This window comes from Arvicanthis niloticus, chromosome 6 (assembly GCF_011762505.2).
Source record: "Arvicanthis niloticus isolate mArvNil1 chromosome 6, mArvNil1.pat.X, whole genome shotgun sequence".
In the NCBI taxonomy this organism is placed as follows: Eukaryota; Metazoa; Chordata; class Mammalia; order Rodentia; family Muridae; genus Arvicanthis; species Arvicanthis niloticus.
In genome coordinates, this window is record NC_047663.1 from 52,739,024 (window position 1) to 52,759,461 (window position 20,438).

A 20,438-nucleotide genomic window follows, 5' to 3' on the forward strand; every position below is an offset into this window, starting at 1 on the left:
GAAGTGAACAAGACAGGTGCCAGAGTAGTACTTATAACTGGAATCCTGACGCTGGAGTGGAGGGGAATTGAGAGAACTAACCTCACCCATCACCCTGAAATTGAATGTCTCAAGGGAGGTCTGAGGCTTCTGATTTCCTTGCAGGGTATGGGCAAAAAGAGTAACAGAAGAGCGGGCGCGCGCGCGCGCGCGCGCGCGCACACACACACACACACACACACAGAGAGAGAGAGAGAGAGAGAGAGAGAGACAGAGAGACAGAGAGACAGAGAGACAGAGAGACAGAGAGAGAGAGAGAGCTGTGAAAACTGCACCTACTTACAGATGAAGTTCTGACCAAGTGTGCTTGGCAGTCAAAGCTGGAGCAGGCCCCACAAAGATTAGACAAATTAAAGACTCCAGGAAGGGCCAAAAACTGTCTGGTGGTGCCACAGGCTGGATCCCCCACTGGGGTCAACTGCCCCACTTCAGCTTTGATTCTAGTATAGAGCCTGGTCTGAAAAGAGCCAGCAGACAAGGGTGGTGGCACCTGAAGTGCTTAGGTTATAGGCACAACTTTACATGTGGATTTGTCCCCCATCCATGACCTTGACAGAACCAACTGCCTCTCCCTGGACCCTAAATACTAAGTGCATCACATAAGGAGACACTCAATATTTGTCAAGCGGCTTGCTCTAGATAACACAGTAGGATATTATCTTAGACCTGGTCCAATCCTGACTGCTCCATTTTAAGTACACTAAACAGCCACAGCAGCTGTGCACACTCCCATCCTGCGTCTCCGGAGAGAAAGAACCAGAGAGCAGCTGTCTATTTAGCCTCCAGGATGAAGGAGGCATTTTAGGAGAGGGCTAGTGGCTCTGAGGTGGGAGTGCTCCTTACATCCCTGAGAGAGCCTTCTTCTCAGAGACGGGCAGAGTCTGGCTTTCCTCCTCCCACTCCGAGCTTCCCAGGGCCTTCTGTGCTGCAGTGCCCAGCCCCCTCCCAGCAGAAGCCCCAGGACAAGTTCTGTTGTCTGAGGTGTTAGTTCCAGGCTGTCTGGGGGAGGTGAAAGAGCAGGGGAGTATGTGCTGGGTGCAGAATTTGCTTTGGACTGCCTCCCCCTTCCAGGAGCAGCCATTAGCATGGTCTTTGTGAGGCTGGGCTCCTCAGAAGGCAGCTTTGGTGGCGGTGGAGGGGGCTGTTCAGATCAGCTGCGAGGCTCTTGTTCTCCATCCCTGGGACCACTCTACTTTCCAATCAGAGAACAAAGATGCCGAATTCCATTATTTCACGTTCAAATGCCTTAGTGTCTGGGTAGGAAACATCATTGAGAGTGAGGAAAGAGAAACAGTGAGCAGACCCCTGCCCCAGCCCAACACCCCACCCACCCTTGCAGGCTAGATCACAGACCCTGGTTTAGGGTTGCTACCCATGCTGCCTAGCAAAAACATAGAGGATATGGGAGAGACAGAGTCCCAGACAAATCTGGAGAGGATAGGCCTCGGCACATAGCTGGGGAAGTTGTTCTTCCCGGTGGATTCCGGGAACAGCAACGGCAGAGTAAAAATGAAGGCGAGTGTGAAGGGTAGGAAGGACCCAGTAGGACTCATCTTAGAGGACTGTCACTGCACTGCACTGCACAGCACAGCCCACCTCAGCGGCGGTGCTAAGAAAGTCTAAGTTTAGATCAGTGCTGGAGGAGGGGGGAGGCTGCGGTGGAGTGACCGAGTTCACCTGAAAATGTGTAAGAGAATGTTTCATGCAAACAGGTAGAACGGAGACTCAGAATAGACTTGTGCTGAAGAAAATACAGTATTTGCACGACTGTGATGCTTTCCTCAGTTGCAGGGAATTGGTGGCTGGCTCTCTAGGACCAGATCCTGAAGCTCTTCAGGCTTAGTGGTTGCCTGTTCCTGATCCCTGCACTCGGAAGATGAAGGCAGGAGAATCCGGAGTTTAAGACCAGTCTGCTTAAGGAGACACTGTCTCAAAACAAGCCAAAGACTGGAGCATGGAGGCTAATGGGTCAGCAGTTAAGAATATGACTGCTCTTCCAGAAAACCCTGGTCCATTTTCCAGCACCCACACAGCAGCTTGAAGCCATCTGTAGCACAGGTCCTGGGGGATCTCACCCACTCAGGGTCCTCCGGACTCCACTGTGCACAGGCATATATATATTTACACAAAAATCCCATACACATAAGAATAGATAATTAACAACAAAAGAGAGTTAACAATCAAAACCCCACAAAGAACACAAAAATATGCAGGAGGGAGGGCCCAAGGCTTCTTCAGGGTTCTGATGTAGTCCTACAGAGACCACACTTTAAGGAAAGCTTACTTGCATTGCTTTTCCCTCTTCACAGGACTCCTGGTTTAGAAGTTGGGGTGGAATGGGGGCTGGGTCACACCCATGCTGACTCATGAACCCATTCCATCTTCATGAGTCAAACCCTGCATTGTGAGACAGTCATTAATTTCTGGGACCTCGTTTGCCCCTCAGCACACAGCTCTCATCAACTTTTAGTTTGCTTCCAATGTCCTGCTGTTGTGTGCTGTGCCCTCATGATGTTGGGAGCACGGGAAATATTGATGTATTTGGGCTAAGCTTAAAGCTTTGATGGGGTCTTTTTTTTGATTTTTGTTTGTTTCACCTGTTAACTTACTTTGGGTTTTGTTTGTTTTCACATTTCGGAAGGTTTGTTTTTTGTGTTTGTTTGCAATGTTGAGGATAGAAATCAGGCCTTAGGCAAGGCTCTACTATAGAAAGTCGCTTCCCAGCCCTAATGGTGTTTCATTGCCAATTCCTTCTTGTAGTAAAGGGTAACAGGTGCACATAAAAGTCACATCTTGGGGCTGGAGCGGTGGCGCCTGCTGCTCTTCCAGAGGAGTTCGGTTCCCACCACATCAGTTACGCCACTCCCACCTGTAACTCCAGCTCCAGGGGATTGGAAGCCCTCTTCCAGCACATGCATATACAGATAAATAAATAATAAAAGTTATATCTTGTTTGTTTTAAAAATTGCATTATTACCAAGCAGTGGTGGCACACACCCTTAATCCCAACCTCAGGAGGCAGAGACAGATGGATCACTGTTTGAGGGCAGCCTGGTCTACAGACCAGGACAGCCAGAACTACACAGAGAAAACCTGTCTTGAAAACACAGGGGAAAATTAATTTATTTATTGGGGAAAATCACATGTGACCGTCATGGATAACTGGTAGGAGGCTTTCTTTCCTTCCACTGTGTCTGGAGACCAAAGAAGACCAAACTCAGGTCATCAAGCTTGGCAGCAGGTCCCCATGACTCATCTCACTGGACCATTTCTTTGTTGAGACAAGGTCTCATTGTAGAGTTCAGGCTAGTCCCTGAATGCTGGGATTACAAGGCTACGCCATGGCACCGGGTTGCTTTAAGTGGTATCTGCTTCATCTGTGAAGCTTCTCCTACCCAAGTACAAAGCACAATGTCAGGAACAAGGCAGACAAATGGATAAGGAATGATCAGAACAATGGTCCTCACTATCTCCCTCGGATGGTGGCACTGAGTGGCTTTGCCAGAGCTGGAGAGCTCTGCCTTTTCACTGGGCTGACCAGCTCAGCTACTACCCAGGCCCAGATTTGGGGCTCTGAATTGGCCCACCCCAAATCTATATCATCTGTGAACAGCTAGGATGTATGAAAGGGCCAGTCCTGCTGATCCAAAGCTGCAGGATCTCCATGACACAGGACAAAAACAGGACAACTGGGAGGAGTCCCAACGAAGATCCAATATTGATGGCGTCACAGAAGCCAGAGGCCTCCAACCAGACCAATAACTCACTGCAATGAACATTTCCAAGTGGAGATATGTGGATGGGGTGATACACTGTGGGATACACCTGACATGATACAGCTTCCACTTCAAGATGTTTTTTCTATGCTTTGCATTGTTGTTGTTTGTGTTTTATTTGGGGGGTTCAGGAGCGAAGGGTAGATATGAGGGGACAGGGAGCTGAGTGGGACTGGAGAGCATGATGTGAAACTGGGAAAGAAAATAAATAAAAGTTTTTTTAAAAGTTATTTTTTCAGTGATAGAAATAGAGTTTATTAAGAATAAAAGACACATCTGAGAGTGAACACAAGCTGGTAACCTAGAAAGGCAGATGCTTAAAGGTCACTAATTATATTCATTACAATTTATTTATTGTATTTGTGGTGGAGAGAGCACGCTGGATCAGTTTCTTCTTCCACCATGTTGGGAACAGGGACTGAAACCAGGCTGTCAGGCTTGGCAGCATGTAGTTTCCAAGCAGAATCAGCTCACTAGTCCTCTGTTACTTAGGACCTGGGGTGGTGGCATGGACCTTGTCTCCTAGCACCAGGGAGGCAGAAACACTGAAACCTCTGTGAGAGCCAGAGCTACAAAGTGAGACCCATCTCAAAGTAAAATAAAATTAAGAGTTATTTAGGCTGAACTGTAGCTCAATGGTAGAGTGTCTGAGTCCCAACTATTTTTTTTTTTTTTTTAGATTGGGCACAGTGGCATACACCTGTAATCTTAACACTCAAGTCTGAGACATTGCCATGAGTTTGATCCCAACCAGGCTACAAAGGTAGACATTATACTCGAGGCAAATTAATTAACACAAACATTTGTGCACAGAGTATCAGCTCTTCAAAAAAGCATATAGTTCAAAAGACAGCTGCTCTTCTCCTGGCTACTCCGTCTCCCAGCCGCTGACCCACCAGTGCCCACTGCTTCCAGACAGGCTTTCATTATCCATCCTAATGAACAATCTGTACATGCTGCTCTGCACGTTGCTTTTCCATTTACCATAGCTTGGAGATTGTTCCATTATATGTAGGGCACACAACTCACGTCTTTATGATTGTGGAGTATCCTTCTGTATGGGGATATAAAGCAATTTAATCAATCCACTATAGGTGGTCATTTTAGGTTGTTAGTGACCTTTTGCCAAATGAAGAAAAGATATAAAGAATACTCCACATATTCTGACTTTCCTTTATGCAAACGTGTAGAATGAATTCCTGAATATAAAAATTCTATTTCAAAGCCAGGCACAGTATAAAACACGCCTTCAATCCCAGCACTCTGGAGGCAGAAGCAGGCAGATCTCTGTGAGTTTGAGGCCAACCTGGTCTAAAGAGTGAGTTCCAGGACAGCCAGGGCTACACAGAGAAACCATGTCTCAAAAACACCAAAAAGAAGGAAAATCAAACCATACAAGGATCTGGGAAAAGTGGGAAACCTATAATCCCAGGAACTCAGGAAACTGAGGCAGGAGAATTATATGTTTATGGCCTTTCTAGACTACAGTGTAAATTAAAGGTTAGCTTGGGAAACCCATGAGACCCAACGTATCAAGCTGAAAAAGTAAAATACATTGAAAAGATGGTGACATAACACACTTCGTAGAGAGCCTGCCTGGCTCTGATGAACCCTGTTCAGCCCTAGTTTTGAGCTAAGGATTTAACAAATCTGGAAAAAACAAATACTAAACCAAATGGTGCATATGCTTTTGATGGGTACTCCCAAATTGCTATCTACGGGTGTGCTACCAAGTTTTCTTCCCACCCAGCAAACAGGTAAGACAGGTTTCTCCACATCTCCAATATGCTATGAAACTTTTCAGCCAATATTAGTAAGTTGGGACTACAGAGCTGGCTCAGTGGTTGAGTATTTGCTGTTCTTCTAGAGGACCCAGCCAGGGTTTCTAGTCCCTACCATCCGAAGTTCACAACTTCTATCACCAGCTCCAGAGGATCAGCGCCCCCTTCTGGCCCTCTCTGCCATCTGCATGCTTGTCATGCTTGGACACCTAGACATAAATACAAACAAATCTTAAAGTTCAATTAATTAGCCGTGCGGTGGCAGCGCACGCCTTTAATCCCAGCACTTAGGAGGCAGAGGCAGGCAGATTTCTGAGTTCGAGGCCAGCCTGGTCTACAAAGTGAGTTCCAGGACAGCCAGGACTACACAGAGAAACCCTGACTCGAAAAACCAAAAAAGAAAAAAAAAAAATCAATTAATTAACTATACACAATTTTCATCCCTTTTATGATGGATAACATGAGGCCTCTTCATATGTGTAATAGTTCTTTTAACTCCTAACCTGTGAAATGCCCATAAAGTGACTGTATGATTTTAAGTTGTTTGTACTTTTCTTACAGACTTACAGATTTTTGTGTCAACATTAACTTTTTCTCTACAAAATGACTTACAAATACTTTCTTAAGATACTATCTTTTGCTTCCTATTTTTGCCTATTTTTAAAACTATGTATACATTTTGTTATTTGTTTGCTTGTTTCTATTGACAAGTGTCACCTAAGTCACTAGGCTAGTTTCAAACTTAAATCTTCCTGTTTCACTCTCCTGAGTTACCAGCAGGCACCGCCAGCCCAAACTACTGATGTCTTGAGCTAAAGATTAAACTGAGAGTCAAGTGCATCCTAGGCAAGCCCTTACCATTGTGTTATACCCCATCCCAACATTCATCATAAACAGTTAAATGTGCCAGTATTCTTTTATGGCTTCTATCAGAAATGGTTTCTTATCATAAATATAAGCTATATGTTTATATGTAAATATATAATCTACTCAAAATTTATTTTAAAAACTACCCAGACTCGAGTATGGCAGCACACACCTGTAATCTCAGCTATTCAGGAAGCAGGGGGATTGCTCCAGTTTGCTTTCTGTTGCTGTGATAAAGCACTGACTAAAACCAGCCTGTGAAGAAAGGATTTACTACAGCTTACAGGCTTCAGTTCATTCTTGAAGAAAACCAAGGTAGGAGGAATTCAAGGTAAGAACTGAAGCAGAGGCCATGAGAGCCAGAGCGCCCCGCCCACCGCCTCAGCCACTGTTCTTCTACAGCCTACGCTCATCTGCCCACAGTGCCTAGGTGCTCCTATGGCAATTGGCAATTGGCAATCAGGCATGCCCAGAGGCCTACAGGCAAATCTGACAGAGGCAATTCTTCACTTGAGGGTTCCTCTTCTCAGGTGACTCTAGACTTAGGTTAACAGCTGAAACTAACTATGACAGGGATCATAGCCTAGGCTACAGAGCAAAATCCTGTTTCAAAACAACAAAGACAATTCTAAGGGCTAGAGAGATGGCTCAGCAGTTAACTCAAGTTCAGTTCCTGGCACCCACATCTGGCTGTTTCCAAGCACCAGTGACTCCAGGAGATCCAGTGCCTTTGGTCTCTGTGGGCACCCCCACCCACATGCACACATCCATATGCAGACACATACAAATAATTAGGAAAAAAATGTTAAGAACTAGGTCAGGTAGGGCAGTGGTGGCGCACGCCTTTAATCCCAGCACTTGGGAGGCAGAAGCAGGTGGATTTCTGAGTTCGGGGCCAGCCTGGTCTACAGAGTGAGTATCAGGACCGCCAGGACTACTACACAGAGAAACCCTGTCTCGAAAAACCAAAAAAAAAAAAAAAAAAAAAAAAGAAAGAAAGAAAAAAAAAAAAGAAACACAGTAAGACCCTGTCTCAAAAGAAAAAAAAAGATACATAGTCCTTTGAATATTTGTTTGTTTTTGAGGCAGGGTTTCCCTATGAAGCTCAGGCTGGTCTTGAACTTGGCATCCTCTTACCTCAGCTTCCCCAGTTCTACTGAGAAACAAGCTTGCTCTCTGTAGCAGTGAGAAGGGCCCACTGCGAAAGCTGCCAAGTTGCTTTGATATGTAGCATGACGTCAGAAGCTGGAGTTAAAGCGCAGGTTAAGGCTCAACATGGCAGTGTTAGGAGCACTGAGAAAGACGGATAAAAGGATTTGCAGCTGGCTCTTCGAAAACCAGGCTACACAGGTAGAAGACAAAGCTCCGGACAGCAGGGCAGCTGTCCCTCCCCGCCACGGAGGAAATTACGTAAGACACTACTGCCCTTCCATTTACCCTTACATCTTATGCAGATGCTTGGTTTTGATTTTTCAAGACAAGTGTTCCCTGTGTAGCCCAGGCTGTCCTGGAACTTACTCTGTAGATGAGGCTGGCCCTCAACTCTGAGATCTACTTCCTCTGCTTCCCGAGTGCTGGGATTAAAGGCCACCACCACCTGGCCTCTGCTTTGTTCATCATCTTCATCGTCATCATCGTCATTTTGAGACAGGGTCTCCTATAACCCAGACTGGCTTCAAACTCCCTTTGTAATAGATTACTCTATCCTCCTGCCTCTATCTCTCATGTTCTGGGATTATAGACAGTTAGGACCATCATGCCTATTTTAACTAAAAAAAAAATTATTGGGGGATGGAGAAATGACTCAATGGTTAAGAGTACTTGCTGTTCTTTCAGGAGACCCAAGTTGGGTTCCCAGCACCCATGCTGGGTGGCTCATAACTGCTTATAACTCTTGCTAAGTGGATCTAATGTCTCTGACCTATGAGTGTACCTTTACTCAAGTGCACACATGCAGACACATACAAATAATTAAAATTAATAAAAAATATTTAAAGTTATTATTTTCTTGTGTGTGTGTGTGTGTGTGTGTGTGTGTGTTTGAGGTCTGAGACATGGTCTCTCTCTCTGTGTGTACTCTAGGCTGGTCTTGAACTCAACTAATCCTCCTGCCTCAGTCTCCTGAGCACTGGATTAGAGGTTTGAGCAGCAGAGCAGCCTTATAGGGTAGATATGTTTCAAATGTCCCAAAGGCCATGTATTAAAACAGGGCTTCCTAAACTTTCTCATGTCAGCCTGTACTATAAAGCTAGTTCCAGGACAGCCAGGGTACACAGAGAAACCCTGTCTAAAAAACAAACAAATAACAACAGAGAAAGCTGACTAGTCCTGGTTGAAAACAATGAATTTAAAGAGACACTACCCTAGTATATAGGTTTATAAAATAGATATACTAACCAAACATTTGTTTCCCAATAATCAAAAATTAATGATTAGAGCCACATATGATCATGTATCAAAAGCAATACACTTGTTTCTTTTTCTTTGTTTTTTCAAGACAAGGTTTCTCTGTGTAGCCCTTGATGTTCTAGATCTTGCTCTGTAGACCAGGCTGGCCTCCAACAGAGCCAGCTGCCTCTGTGTCCTAAGTGCTGGGATTAAAGGTGTATGCCATCACACCTGGCTCCAATTTGTCTTTTTTAAATGGCATCCTTAGTATCTGCTGCGTTCCACTTAGTTCTCTTTCTAGATTTCGGAGTGTGCCCCATGAGTCTGTGTACTTCACTGTGTGGATTTTGGTTTTGTTTTTCTTTTACACTTGTATTGCATTTTTAACATTTTATTCATGTATTTGTGTGTGGATGTACCGTTGTACACATCCAACAACACATGTGGAGGTCAGAGGTCAGACCTGGTTCACTCCTCCCTGTTGGGTTTCAGACGCAACAGGAAGGGACAAGCCAGCTGAGGTGCATATTTTGTATACCAAAAAGGAGCTGGCCCCCAGGTCCTCCCAGCTCTCAGTCCCTGCCTGTTACAGGCATGGTTGGCACACACTGAATTCCTCCCTGAACTTCTCAGCCCAAGGTTCCCCGGAGTCTCTTCACTATATAATAATCCAGATGTTTTGCACTCACGCTCTCTCTCTCCCTATGTACACAGTCTTTCTTTCTCTCTCTCTCTCTCTCTCTCTCTCTCTCTCTCTCTCTCTCTCTCTCACACACACACACACACACACACACTTCTCTGTCTGCATGGTGACTTTCCTGGTTTTGTTCCTGTTCCTTGGGACAGTTGAACCCTCCTGAGAAACCTGCCTTTATGTTTTAGTTTGGCTTGAATTGGCTTATTTTGTCGGAGGAAAAAATAGTATCATTTCCTTTATGTGGGTCCCAGCAATTAAACTCAGTTCATCAGGCTTGGCTGAAGGTGCCTGTAACCACTGAGTGAGTCATCTTACCAGCCCCTACCTGTCTTTTTGTTTTATGTTTTAAAAAATATCTATCTATCTATCTATCTATCTATCTATCTATCCATCCATCCATTTAGCGATGTATTTTTGAGACAGGGTTTCTTTATGTAATCCAGATGTCCTGGAGCTTGCTATGTAGATCAAGATGGCTTCCAACTCATAAAGATCCTCCTGCCTCCTGAGTACTGGGACTAAAGGCATGTGCTACCATTCTTGGTCATTTTTATTTTTTTAAATTGTGTGTGTGTGTGCACGTGTGTGTGTGTGTCCACAGTGCAGGTGCCCATGGAGGCCAAAAGTATCATGTCCCCTGTAATTGGAGTTATAGGTTGTTTTGAGCTGTGTAATGTTAGTGCTAGAACCCAGAACCTGGGTCCTCTTCACGGGCTGCCCCAGCCTTTGCCCTCTGAGGCATCTTTCTAGTGCACTTCTTTCCCACTGTTTGAATGAGTTTATTTTATAGCTTTTTTTAAAATTTTTAAATCAGAGCCTGTGGTGGTTTGAATAGGAATGGCCCCCATAGACTCAAGTACACACATGCTTAATCCTTAGGGGTTGTGTACTACTAGGAGGTATGACCTTGTTGGAGGAAGTGTGTCATGGTGGGGGCAGGCTTTGAGGTCTTAGAAGGTCAAGTCTGGCCAGTGTATCTCAGTCTCCTGTTGCTGACTGAGGATCGATCAAGATGTAGATGTCTCAGTCGGGCGGTGGTGGCTCTGGCCTTTAATCCCAGCACTTGGGAGGCAGAGGCAGGCGGATTTCTGAGTTCGAGGCCAGCCTGGTCTACAGAGTGAGTTCCAGGACAGCCAGGGCCACACAGAGAAACCCTGTCTCAAAAAAAAAAAAAAAAAAAAAAAAAAAAAAGATGTAGAAGTCTCAGCTCTTTCTCCAACACCATGTCTGCCACATGCACTGTGCTTCTCGCCAGGACGATAATGGATTAAACCTCTGAAGCTGTAACCTGGCCCCAAGTAAATGTTTTCCTTTTTAAGAGTTGCCATGGTCATAGTGTCTCTTCACAACAATAAAATCCTTAGACAGAGCCTAAGCTTCTCTTTCCCAAATATGCAGCACAAGCCTTGGCTTGCCAAGTTTAATTACCAGAGCAGGAAAGACGGGATGCTGTTATTAGCCAGGTTTAGGCCACCTGGTTACCCCGAGGCAAAAAGAAAATGAGGAGGGAGTGAGTGCAGGCTCTTACTGAGCATAAAGACTAAGAATGGGGTGGGGAGGGGCTGCAAAAAGCAAATGGAGTGGGGTAACCAGGAAGAGGATGTATACTGAACACCTGGAAACAACATGTGCCTCATGACCAAGTCAACCCATGGAAAAGGTCCTGAGGAGATGTCAGAGGTCTGGGATTCTATTCCCTCTACCCCATCCCCACATGGACCATCTCCATCTTCCTTGAAATCCCACCAGAATGTCTGTGAACTCACATTAACCAATTTGGTCCTTTCATGGGTAGTTGAAGCACACTCTTCCACAACCCATCAAGTATTTATTACGGAGAAGTAGCAAGTTCAACAAAAGCCAGCTGCTCCTCAATCTGCATGATGCCCACCCCCAACCTTGCAGGAAACATATTCACCACAAACTTCACACTCTCACTAAAGGTGCCAGACAACTACAGATCCAGAATAAGATGGCAGGAGAGAGAACCCTCAGGACTCAAGCCTCAGAGCTATCTTTGAGTGTTCAGGCTGCAGGCTTCATTCCTCTGAGTATAAAGACAGTCTCTAAAACAGCCCTGAGATCTATAGCTGGGCATGTTGGCACACAGCTTTAATCCCAGCAAGCAGGAGGCAGAGGCAGGCAGATCTGTGAGTTCAAGGCCAGCCCAATCTATATACAGCAAGTTCTGGGACAGCCAGGAATACGTAACAGGAGATCCTGTTCGAAAAGAACTAAAAATAAACAAGTAATCCTCAGAACTAGAAAGCCACTAACGTCATAGCAAATGAAAATCCATTTCAGATGCTAACTGGTAGGTCCTCTGGTGTTGACTTATGGCTAGAGGGAGGTGACTGACTTTGGGTAGCAGGGAAACATCTGGGTTCAGAACTGCTGCTCCACAGATGGCTGGTGTTTAAGAACAACAGAGGTGACTCGGGGTGGGAGGCTAAGACATACTTCAGCTGGGAGAATTCTTGCCTAGTATGCACATGACCTCAGGTTTCATCCCCAACACCACAAAAACTGAGCGTGGTTAAACAATCCTTCACTTAACCCCAACTTGGGAGACAGAGATAGGAGGATCAGATGTTCAAGGTCATCCTCAGCTACAGGAGACCTTGTATCAAAGAAAAAAGAAGTTATGACTCAGAGGATAGAGACACCTGCTCCCAAGGCTAACAACCTGGTGGGTGGAGAGCACCGACTCTGGTAGGTTGTCTTCTAAACGCCACACGCACGTGACCATGCATACATACAAGCGTATAAAATATTAATAAAATGTAATTAAGAAGTAGTAGTGGTGGTGGGACTGGAAATGCTATGAAGTCGTGAGTTCAATCCTCACCCCTGCCAGAGGAGGAAAAGGAGGAGAAAGAGGAGGAAGGAAAAGAAGAGGAAGAAGAGGAGAACAAGGAGATAGTAACACCAACATAAATAAATGGGCAAGCAGAAGAGAGACAGCACACAGTACTATGTCCCCAGTGATTGCCACATGCACACTTTATTATTTTAAATGTAGGACAGTGAGACAATAGCTCAGCTCAGTGTTTGTCTTGTATGCACGAAGACCTGAATCTGAGCTCTAGCACCTAAAAGTCCAGGTATAGGCATGAGGCAAATACTTGTAACCCCAGCACAGGGCAAGTACCAATTAGAGACCCTATCTCAAAACAAAAACAAAATAACCAAGATGAACGGCTCCTGACGAATGAGATCTGTGACTGACCCACATGTACATGCAGCCACATACCTACGTATCCCTCCATAAACAAACATGCACACAATATTTACTGAATGAAGTTGAAAAGGCAGAGACATGCCAGATGAACCAGGGAAACCATTGTTCCTAAGCCAACTGAGAGACAGATTTTAAAAGAGGGGAGTGTTCAACATAACACAAAGAGAAGAGAGCTAAAACCACACAAGTCACTCTGGGCTTGAGGACAAGAAGTAATAGGTTTAAATTTATTTTTATTTTATGTGCACTGGTGTCTTGCTTGCACATTTGTCTGTGTGAGGGTGTTGGATCCCCTGGAACTAGACAGTTGTAAGCTGCCATGTGGGTGCTGGGAATTGAACCCAGGTTCCCTGAAAGAGCAGTCAGTATTCTTAACAGCTGAGCCATCTTTCCAGCCCCAAGAAGTAATTGGTAATGAGAATTTTCTTGGAATGTTTGGACAGGTGCATCTCTGGGAAAGTATGTGCTTATGTACATAAGCTTATTATATATTTTATTAGACAATACAAATAATAGTATACTCTTCGGGGGGGGGCGATACCTATGGTCATGCTAGTTAAACCACTCTAGCTGAGCTATATCTACGACCCTACAATATTCTTTTTTTTTTTTTTTTTTTTTGGTTTTTCGAGACAGGGTTTCTCTGTGTAGTCCTGGCTGTCCTGGAACTCACTCTGTAGACCAGGCTGGCCTCGAACTCAGAAATCCACCTGCCTCTGCCTCCCAAATGCTGGGATTAAAACAATATTCTTTTAGTATTTTATGTGTATGAGTATTTGCCTGCACACATATCTGTGCTCCAAGTAGATGTCAAATGTCACGGTAAAGAGAATAGGGCAATGGATTTCCTGGAACAGGAGTAAGCTGCCATGTGGGTGCTGGGATTTGAACCTGGATCCTCATAACCATCTCCTCAGCCTCCTACAAGATTCTTTAACGTAAATTCTACTCTTTTGTTTTTTGTCTCACTGTGCAGTTCTAGCTATCCTAGAACGCACTCACTGTAGACCAGACTGGCCTTAAATTCAAAGATCCACCTGCCTCTGCCTCCTGAATACAGCTAATCTCTTTAAAATTTATGAAATTCTGGGGTGATTCGGGTGCACACTTTTAATCTCAGCACTTGTGAGGTAAAGGCAGGTGGATCTCTGTAAGTTTGAGGCCACCCTGGTCTACAGAGCTCATTTCAGGACAGCCAAGGAAGGAGACAATAAGAGGAGACTAGAGAGACAATAAATGAGAAACAAGACTTGGTCACACACTCTGGTTTGTATCCATTCTTCCATTTCTTGCCCCTTCATCCCTACTCTCTCTCTCTTATTGTCCCTCTTCTCTTATTGTCTCATCCTTGCAAGAAAATCCTGGGTATTTATAAGCACAAGCAGGAGAACACAGCTGAAGATACTTTACCATGTGCACCATGCAGCTGGGGTCACTAAACAGCAAAACAAGATATGTGGGGTAAACAAGATGTTATCAGAGTGTGCTCAGCTGTTGTAGGCTGTTGAAAAACAAGTCTCTTGTCAGGGTATATGGCTGGAGATGGCTGCAAAGATGATAGCCACTTTCTGCTAGAAGTTGGCTCCCAACATGTAGTGTCTTAGAATTACAGAAAAATGTCACTGAAAGGTATGGAATGCTTCAGGAATGTGTCCCCTTGCACAGAGGCCATGGTAATCCTGTGTCTTTCCAGTTTTAGTGTATGTGCTACTGAAGTGAGCCTGTGTGTGTATGTAAAACCCTACAACCAATGTCTATATAACCTTGCGAAACAGAGACCCATGAAATGTCAGGGGTAGATGTGACAGTTGTGATCAGGAGACTGTGCTGTAAGGAAGAGGCTTACAGGCTTCACAGTTAGCGCTCTTAAATCCACTGCTTCATAAAAGTGTTTTGAGAAACCTTTGAGAGATTTGCCTACAAAAAGGAGCAGACCTTTTCTGGGGTCAAAGCGATCTGTACTTGACAATCCAGCTAACAGAGGAAAACTCTCAGCGTTCCGCAGACAGACCTGCTGCAGTTCTAAGCCTGCAGCTGCTCGGGGAATGTCTCAGGTTGTGCTCAGCCTCTATCCTGAGCTGCTCAGCTGCCACCCTCCTCACACAGATGATGCCGGAGGAACGCAGTAGGGGACCTCAAGACCTGGCCCAGCTTGTCCATCCCTACAAGGGGCAGCAAGTTCCTGTTGTTTTGTTGGGGAAAGGGTACTTTCTATGCAGCCCTGGCTTGCTGGAAATGCACTATGTAGACCAGGCTAGCCTTGAACTTGTGGCGCTCTTGCTTCTGCAGACTGAGTGTTGGGATTGTGGGCACGATCACCATTCCTGGCTGCTGTAAGTTTTTTATGCTGAGGATTTTGCCTAGGACCTCAAGGCACAGCAAGTATGCCCTTACTGGTGAGCTAGCTGTATCTCCAGTGTAAATATAACCTACTTAATTGCAAGTTCACACTGTTTAATTTAAATAAGAGTTATGTTTGGCAACCTGTCAGTAGAGCTCCTGGAAAAAGTAATTTTTTCTAAGTTCAGTAAGACACATGCAAGGGTGTGTGTGTGGGCTTCTCGCAGAGCTGCACTTAAGTTTCTCAGCAATAGCTGAGACATATGTAACATTCTGGTGGCTCTCAAGTTACAACTTCAAGCTTTGCTAAGAAAATCCTAAATCTTTTTTTTTTTTTTTTTTTTTTTTTTGTAGCACGTACAATTTATAGAATTAAATAAATCTAGGAGTACTGGAAAACTTTGTCTCTGTATGCCCAAAGCTAAGTACAAGTCATATCACATCTACTTTCTCATAACTGTTAGTAGGGAGTAAGGAGGTCATTGATTTGAATTGATGTGCTGTAAATTTAGGGGTCATCTGAAAGCGTCTTCTGGTAAGCACGAGGAGGGGTCTTGAGGTGCTTCCCAGAAGCTGGCTGCTCTCGCCACAAAAGTGAGGTTGGAGCAATCAGATAACCACATATTCGATTCTCAAAGGTATGGTTCTGAACAGTGCTAAGGACAAAACACACAACGTGGTTATAAAAGTCTACCAATCAGCATACTGAAAATAAGTGTGATCGTCAGGGAATCAGATAGGAGCAATCAGGATGTTGTCAGGTCCTGATCACACGGAAATGCTAATCAGCAGATCATGCAAGCTCCAATCATCATTTTCTACTGCCCTCCGAATGGAGGAACAGGTAAGGATTAACCTCCTGACGATAGACAGAAAAGGGAGCCCATTCCTAATTAAGTAAAGATATCTCCTATTAAAGGGAGGGTGAGAATATGACACTTTAGCATGAACCCAGTGATTTACAGTTTTTGCAACCCAAGAGTAACATCTATTTGATAGTCGCTTGAAATGTTTTATTTTTCCATTCGGCGCAAAAAGGGAGAAACCAAATTCTCCCAGAATGCTCCGCTCCCATGCAGCAAATTGGAAACTCTATGTGAGATGCTTATTTGCATATCCCCGCCCACTCACTTCCGCCTATCTTGTACCGTAAAAATCCAAATAGAAGCATCACCTATTAGCTCACATACATGCGGCTAGAAAAAAGCCTTTATTTACACCAGCCTCTTGGGCCACCAATGGTCTTCTGTATAAGCCTTGTTTTTAGTATAAAATGAATTTTATTACAAAACTCTATAAAATTATAACCCAAGATTTGAGGGATCTTATCCCAACACTGCCATCCTCTGCTTAGCCGCAGTTGGGAGGAGCAAAAGACCAGGGCGAGAGAAAACTGAAGCCTCTGTCTTTCTTCTTCCAGCAATGGGAGACAGCTCATCACTTTTCCAGCCTTGGTCCCTACATCTGGGTTGTGATCAGAAGGGTTTCTTTTTCAGCCCAAAGACAGCGATGAATAATGCAGTTTCAGTGACAGCTGGGAAGGCGCTGTGAAAAGTAGGGGATGGGTTTAGAGCCCCTTCTAACCCAAACACTCGAACCCCCAAATCTTATATGCGAGTGAGTTAGGGGGTGGGTAAACTCTTCAAACCTCTACCAATTGCAAATGTGCAGGAAAAGTCTGGGTGGGGGAAATCTTCAGATTTGGGACTTTCCATCATCCCCCACCCCATTCTAAAATATTGGGTACTATGGCACCTGCAGAAGGCAAAAATGTACCAGTACGTGGTACATTCCCATCGCTCGAATATGAAGAAAGAGAGGGCTACAGACGCGCTACAGTGGGCTGCAATGGCTTAAACACAGCAGAGTCAAGGAAAGGAATAGGTAAGTGATGGGCCCTTTGGTACCTGAACTTGGGTTCAGCTTGTTCCCTTCCGTTAAGACAAGCACCAGAGTTGGCAGCCATGCCTTCTGTGGGCAGTTATGTGTAAGAGGCCAGAGCTGTGTTTGCTTTGATAGGACCTCTCCCTGTACACTTCTGGGAAGGTTAATGTCTCGTATGCCCTAGGCCACACAAGAATACCTACAGGTCTGATACACACTCCTCCTTGTCCACAATTCAAAAGTCAACAGCTACGTTTTTAAAAACAAACAAACAGGGTCTCTCTATGTAACCCTGGCTGACTTGGAACTCACTCACTATGTAGACCAAGCTGGCTTCGAACTTAGAGATTCGCCTGCTCCTGCCTCCCTAGTGCTAGGATTAAAGGTTTGTAGCACCACGCCCGGGCATCAAGAACCTTCCTATGTGCTTCATTTTCTGGGTTCCCTCTGAGTTCCCATAGTGCTTTGTATTTTACACACTCCTGCAGCATATTGTGTATCACACTGATTTACAGATGTTTATCTACGTCCTCCTCCAACGGGATAAAATGGTCTTACTCCCAGCCCATGGACCGCCAGAACCTGGCTCACATCAGGATTTAACAAATGTTTGAATTCTATTAATTCCCTAACACTGTCTAAAACCTCTCACCTAGAGAGATTCGGTCTGCCACACAGGGCAGAGACTTGTGCCCAACAGGCCTACAGAGGTGGAAAGAGTGGTAACGGACATGAATCACATGGGGACGCTGGCCAGGCAGAAAGGATACAGAGGAGGCTCTGGGTGCTATTGAACATGGAGACTCCTGAGAGGAAGCCAGCCAGCTCCACTGCAAAGAGGCCCAGGGTGAGACAGAGCGCTGCCACCAGCCTGCAGAGAGAAAGGGGGTTGGACCAGGGTTTCTGGATTCCGTAGAAGACCCTTGTACTCTCACCCCGTCCCAAGAGCTCACTGGTTGTCCTGCTTCTCATATTCCTCGGGGGTGAACTTGAGAGGCAGGCAAGCCTGGATGTTGCTTTCCTGGTGAGCCGGGCAGAAAGAAAGAAATGTCAAAGGAGGTGTTTCGGGGATTGGTTGGGGTGGGGCCGGGGAACGGGAGCAACTGTGTGGGTCTGTGGGAGTGGACTGAGCTGAGCTGGGTCCACTCCAAGATGAGAATGGGAGGGACAGAAGGGCACGCGCGCGCGCCCTGTCCGCGTCTTACCCGGGACCAGAACAAAGTGATGACAACCACCAGATGAGCCAAGAGCGTCAGGAACCGAGAGGGCACGAGCCCGGAGATCCGACCCATGGCCTCAGGGACCCAGAGCGGAGGCCGTGGTTTTTGAGGTTGGAAGTCTGAGGTGGGTCACTCATCAAGTCTCCCAGAGCAAGCAGGCCAGACCTCTCTACTTAAGCCTTCTTCCCGCGCGCTCAGGCGCCGCCCGGTTGCCAGGGTAACTGCGTCCGCAGGCGCCATGCAGCTGTTTCCGGAAGTCTCGCGATAGTGCTGCTCCTTCTGCAGACAACTCTAGGCCCAATATGCGAGCCCTTGCTCACCTCCTGGTCCCCGTGGGTTGGATTCAAGAGGAAGCACCCGGGACCACCAAATCCTCCCTTCTCCCGTGGTTCCCTTGTGCTCCTGTGGTAGCCTTGGGCGCTAGGAGATGAGAGGCTGATCCGCCGAGCTTATCGCACCGTCGCACCAAGTCCCCCAGCCCCTGATTGTCAGAGGACTCCCCCTCCCACCCTAGACCAAAAGTTTGCTGAAGAATGACTTTAATTCCTCCCTGAATAACTTGTCTCGGTTTCATGAGAGATTTGCCGAGTGCAGAAATGAGCAGCCTTGGGATGGTTAGAATAGAATGTGCGTGAGGTGACTGCCTCGGAACCGAGGGGATCTGAAAGGGCGAAGAATGGAGCAAGGGACTGGAACAGCTTGTGAGACCCTGGGAGGTTTAACTCAGGCTAGGAGGCTGACCCACCACCGATGATTTCACTCCTGCTTTGAGCTGTCAGGCCCCGGATATTGCTCAATTACAGACCAAGAACCTCTTCGTAGTGTGACGTGACTGATTTGGGGCTTCGGATGAAATCTCTGAAGATCGGAAAGTTCTCATTACCTTGCGGGTTCACAAGTCCCATTGACGATGGAGCTCCCAGCCCATTAGACTTCTTCTCCTTTGTGCCTCTAAACCCAAAGACAAGACTCAGAGGGATTTCATCCATTCAACAAATATTTGATGTCTCTCAGATGCCAGGCACTGTGCTTGGCTCTGAGAGTACGACGATAAAATCCCTACAGTTTAGATTCTAGGCAGGTAGATTGATAACAACCAAAATAACAACAAACCCATGAAAGATAATGCATACTATATAATTTTTTTTAATTAAAGGGTAACGCTAGAATAATATCAAGGGAAAGCTTTGAAAATAAATAATTCCTAAATTTTTGTTCCAAGAAATTGGCAGAGAGAGAGATAGAGAGAGACAGAGACAGAGAGGAGAGAAGAAATATGTTTCTGTCTCCCTAAAGTAATAAATGGGGTTCCCTTTCCTAAGCCAATGATTGAGAAAATTTAGAACTTGAGTCAACCTATTTTAGTAAAAGTCATGAAAGACAGACTGAAGTTCTTCTGAATGAATGGAGGACAAATTTAACCTAATCTGAGATCCCAAACCAGGCAAAAGTAACCCCCAACACATACACACACACACACACACACACACACACACACACTCTTATTATAAAAGACTGTGGTGGAATGCTTGGCAAATTTTGTATAGGGTTTCTAACTTAAACAACAGTACTGTAAAGGTGTAATTTCCTGATTTTTTTTTTCAGTATTGGAGATAAGTTTCGAGCCTCTTGCATATAGGTAGGTAAGCACTCTCCACTGAGCCATACTCTCACCTTCCCTTCTGAATCTTATAGTGTTACCATCAATGCATTGAATGACATCCTAAAACATAAAGAATAATTTATAGCAGTGAATGTCCTTATATATTCAGCTCCTACATACTGAAACTTCTGCCTGTGGGATGCACTGGGGACCAAACACGGGGTCTGAACCACGCCAAACGACTGCTTTACTACCAAACTCCACTCAAGCCCCTCTATGGTGAAACTTTATAATGACTTTTTCATATAAAGTTGAACCTTCAAGCTGGATGGGGGAAAATACCTACAGTCCCAGCATTTGGGAGGTGGAAGAAAGAGAGTCAGAAATTCAAGGCCGTGCTAAGATATACAGTCAGTTCTAGACCAAGCTACATAAGATCCTGTCACAAAAAAACCAAGAAACTAAAATGTCTCTTTAAAAAAAAAATTGTAGAGATGGCCCAGTGATTAATCTCAGCACCAGGTGTTAATCCTAGTACTCAGGAGGCAGAGGCAGTCAGATCTCTGTGAGTTCAAAGCAAGCCTGATCTACAAAGCAGGACA

At 45.3% G+C, this 20,438-nt stretch overlaps 1 protein-coding gene and 1 non-coding gene across 3 annotated transcripts; both read right to left on the reverse strand.

Moving 5' to 3' along the window:
- Nucleotides 1-3,772: 3,772 nt before the first annotated feature.
- On the reverse strand, nt 3,773-18,459 carry Tmem107 (transmembrane protein 107). Of its 2 annotated transcripts, none has more exons than XM_076936552.1 (5): nt 18,219-18,459; nt 17,967-18,034; nt 17,784-17,884; nt 7,601-7,708; nt 3,773-5,805 (listed from the first exon to the last, which is right to left on the reverse strand). In XM_076936552.1, the coding sequence occupies exons 1-4, from the start codon at nt 18,303-18,305 to the stop codon at nt 7,617-7,619; spliced, it is 348 nt and encodes a 115-aa protein (XP_076792667.1). In that variant the 5' UTR covers nt 18,306-18,459; the 3' UTR covers nt 3,773-5,805; nt 7,601-7,616. The 2 variants fall into 2 exon arrangements, with proteins under 2 accessions (XP_076792667.1, XP_034362259.1); XM_034506368.2 differs by lacking the exons at nt 3,773-5,805; nt 7,601-7,708 and adding exons at nt 16,321-16,674; nt 16,885-16,981 and having other exon boundaries at nt 18,219-18,455.
- On the reverse strand, nt 15,861-15,995 carry LOC117712129 (U8 small nucleolar RNA). Its single transcript, XR_004607203.1, has one exon. It is a non-coding gene; the product is annotated as a U8 small nucleolar RNA (small nucleolar RNA).
- Nucleotides 18,460-20,438: the final 1,979 nt, after the last annotated feature.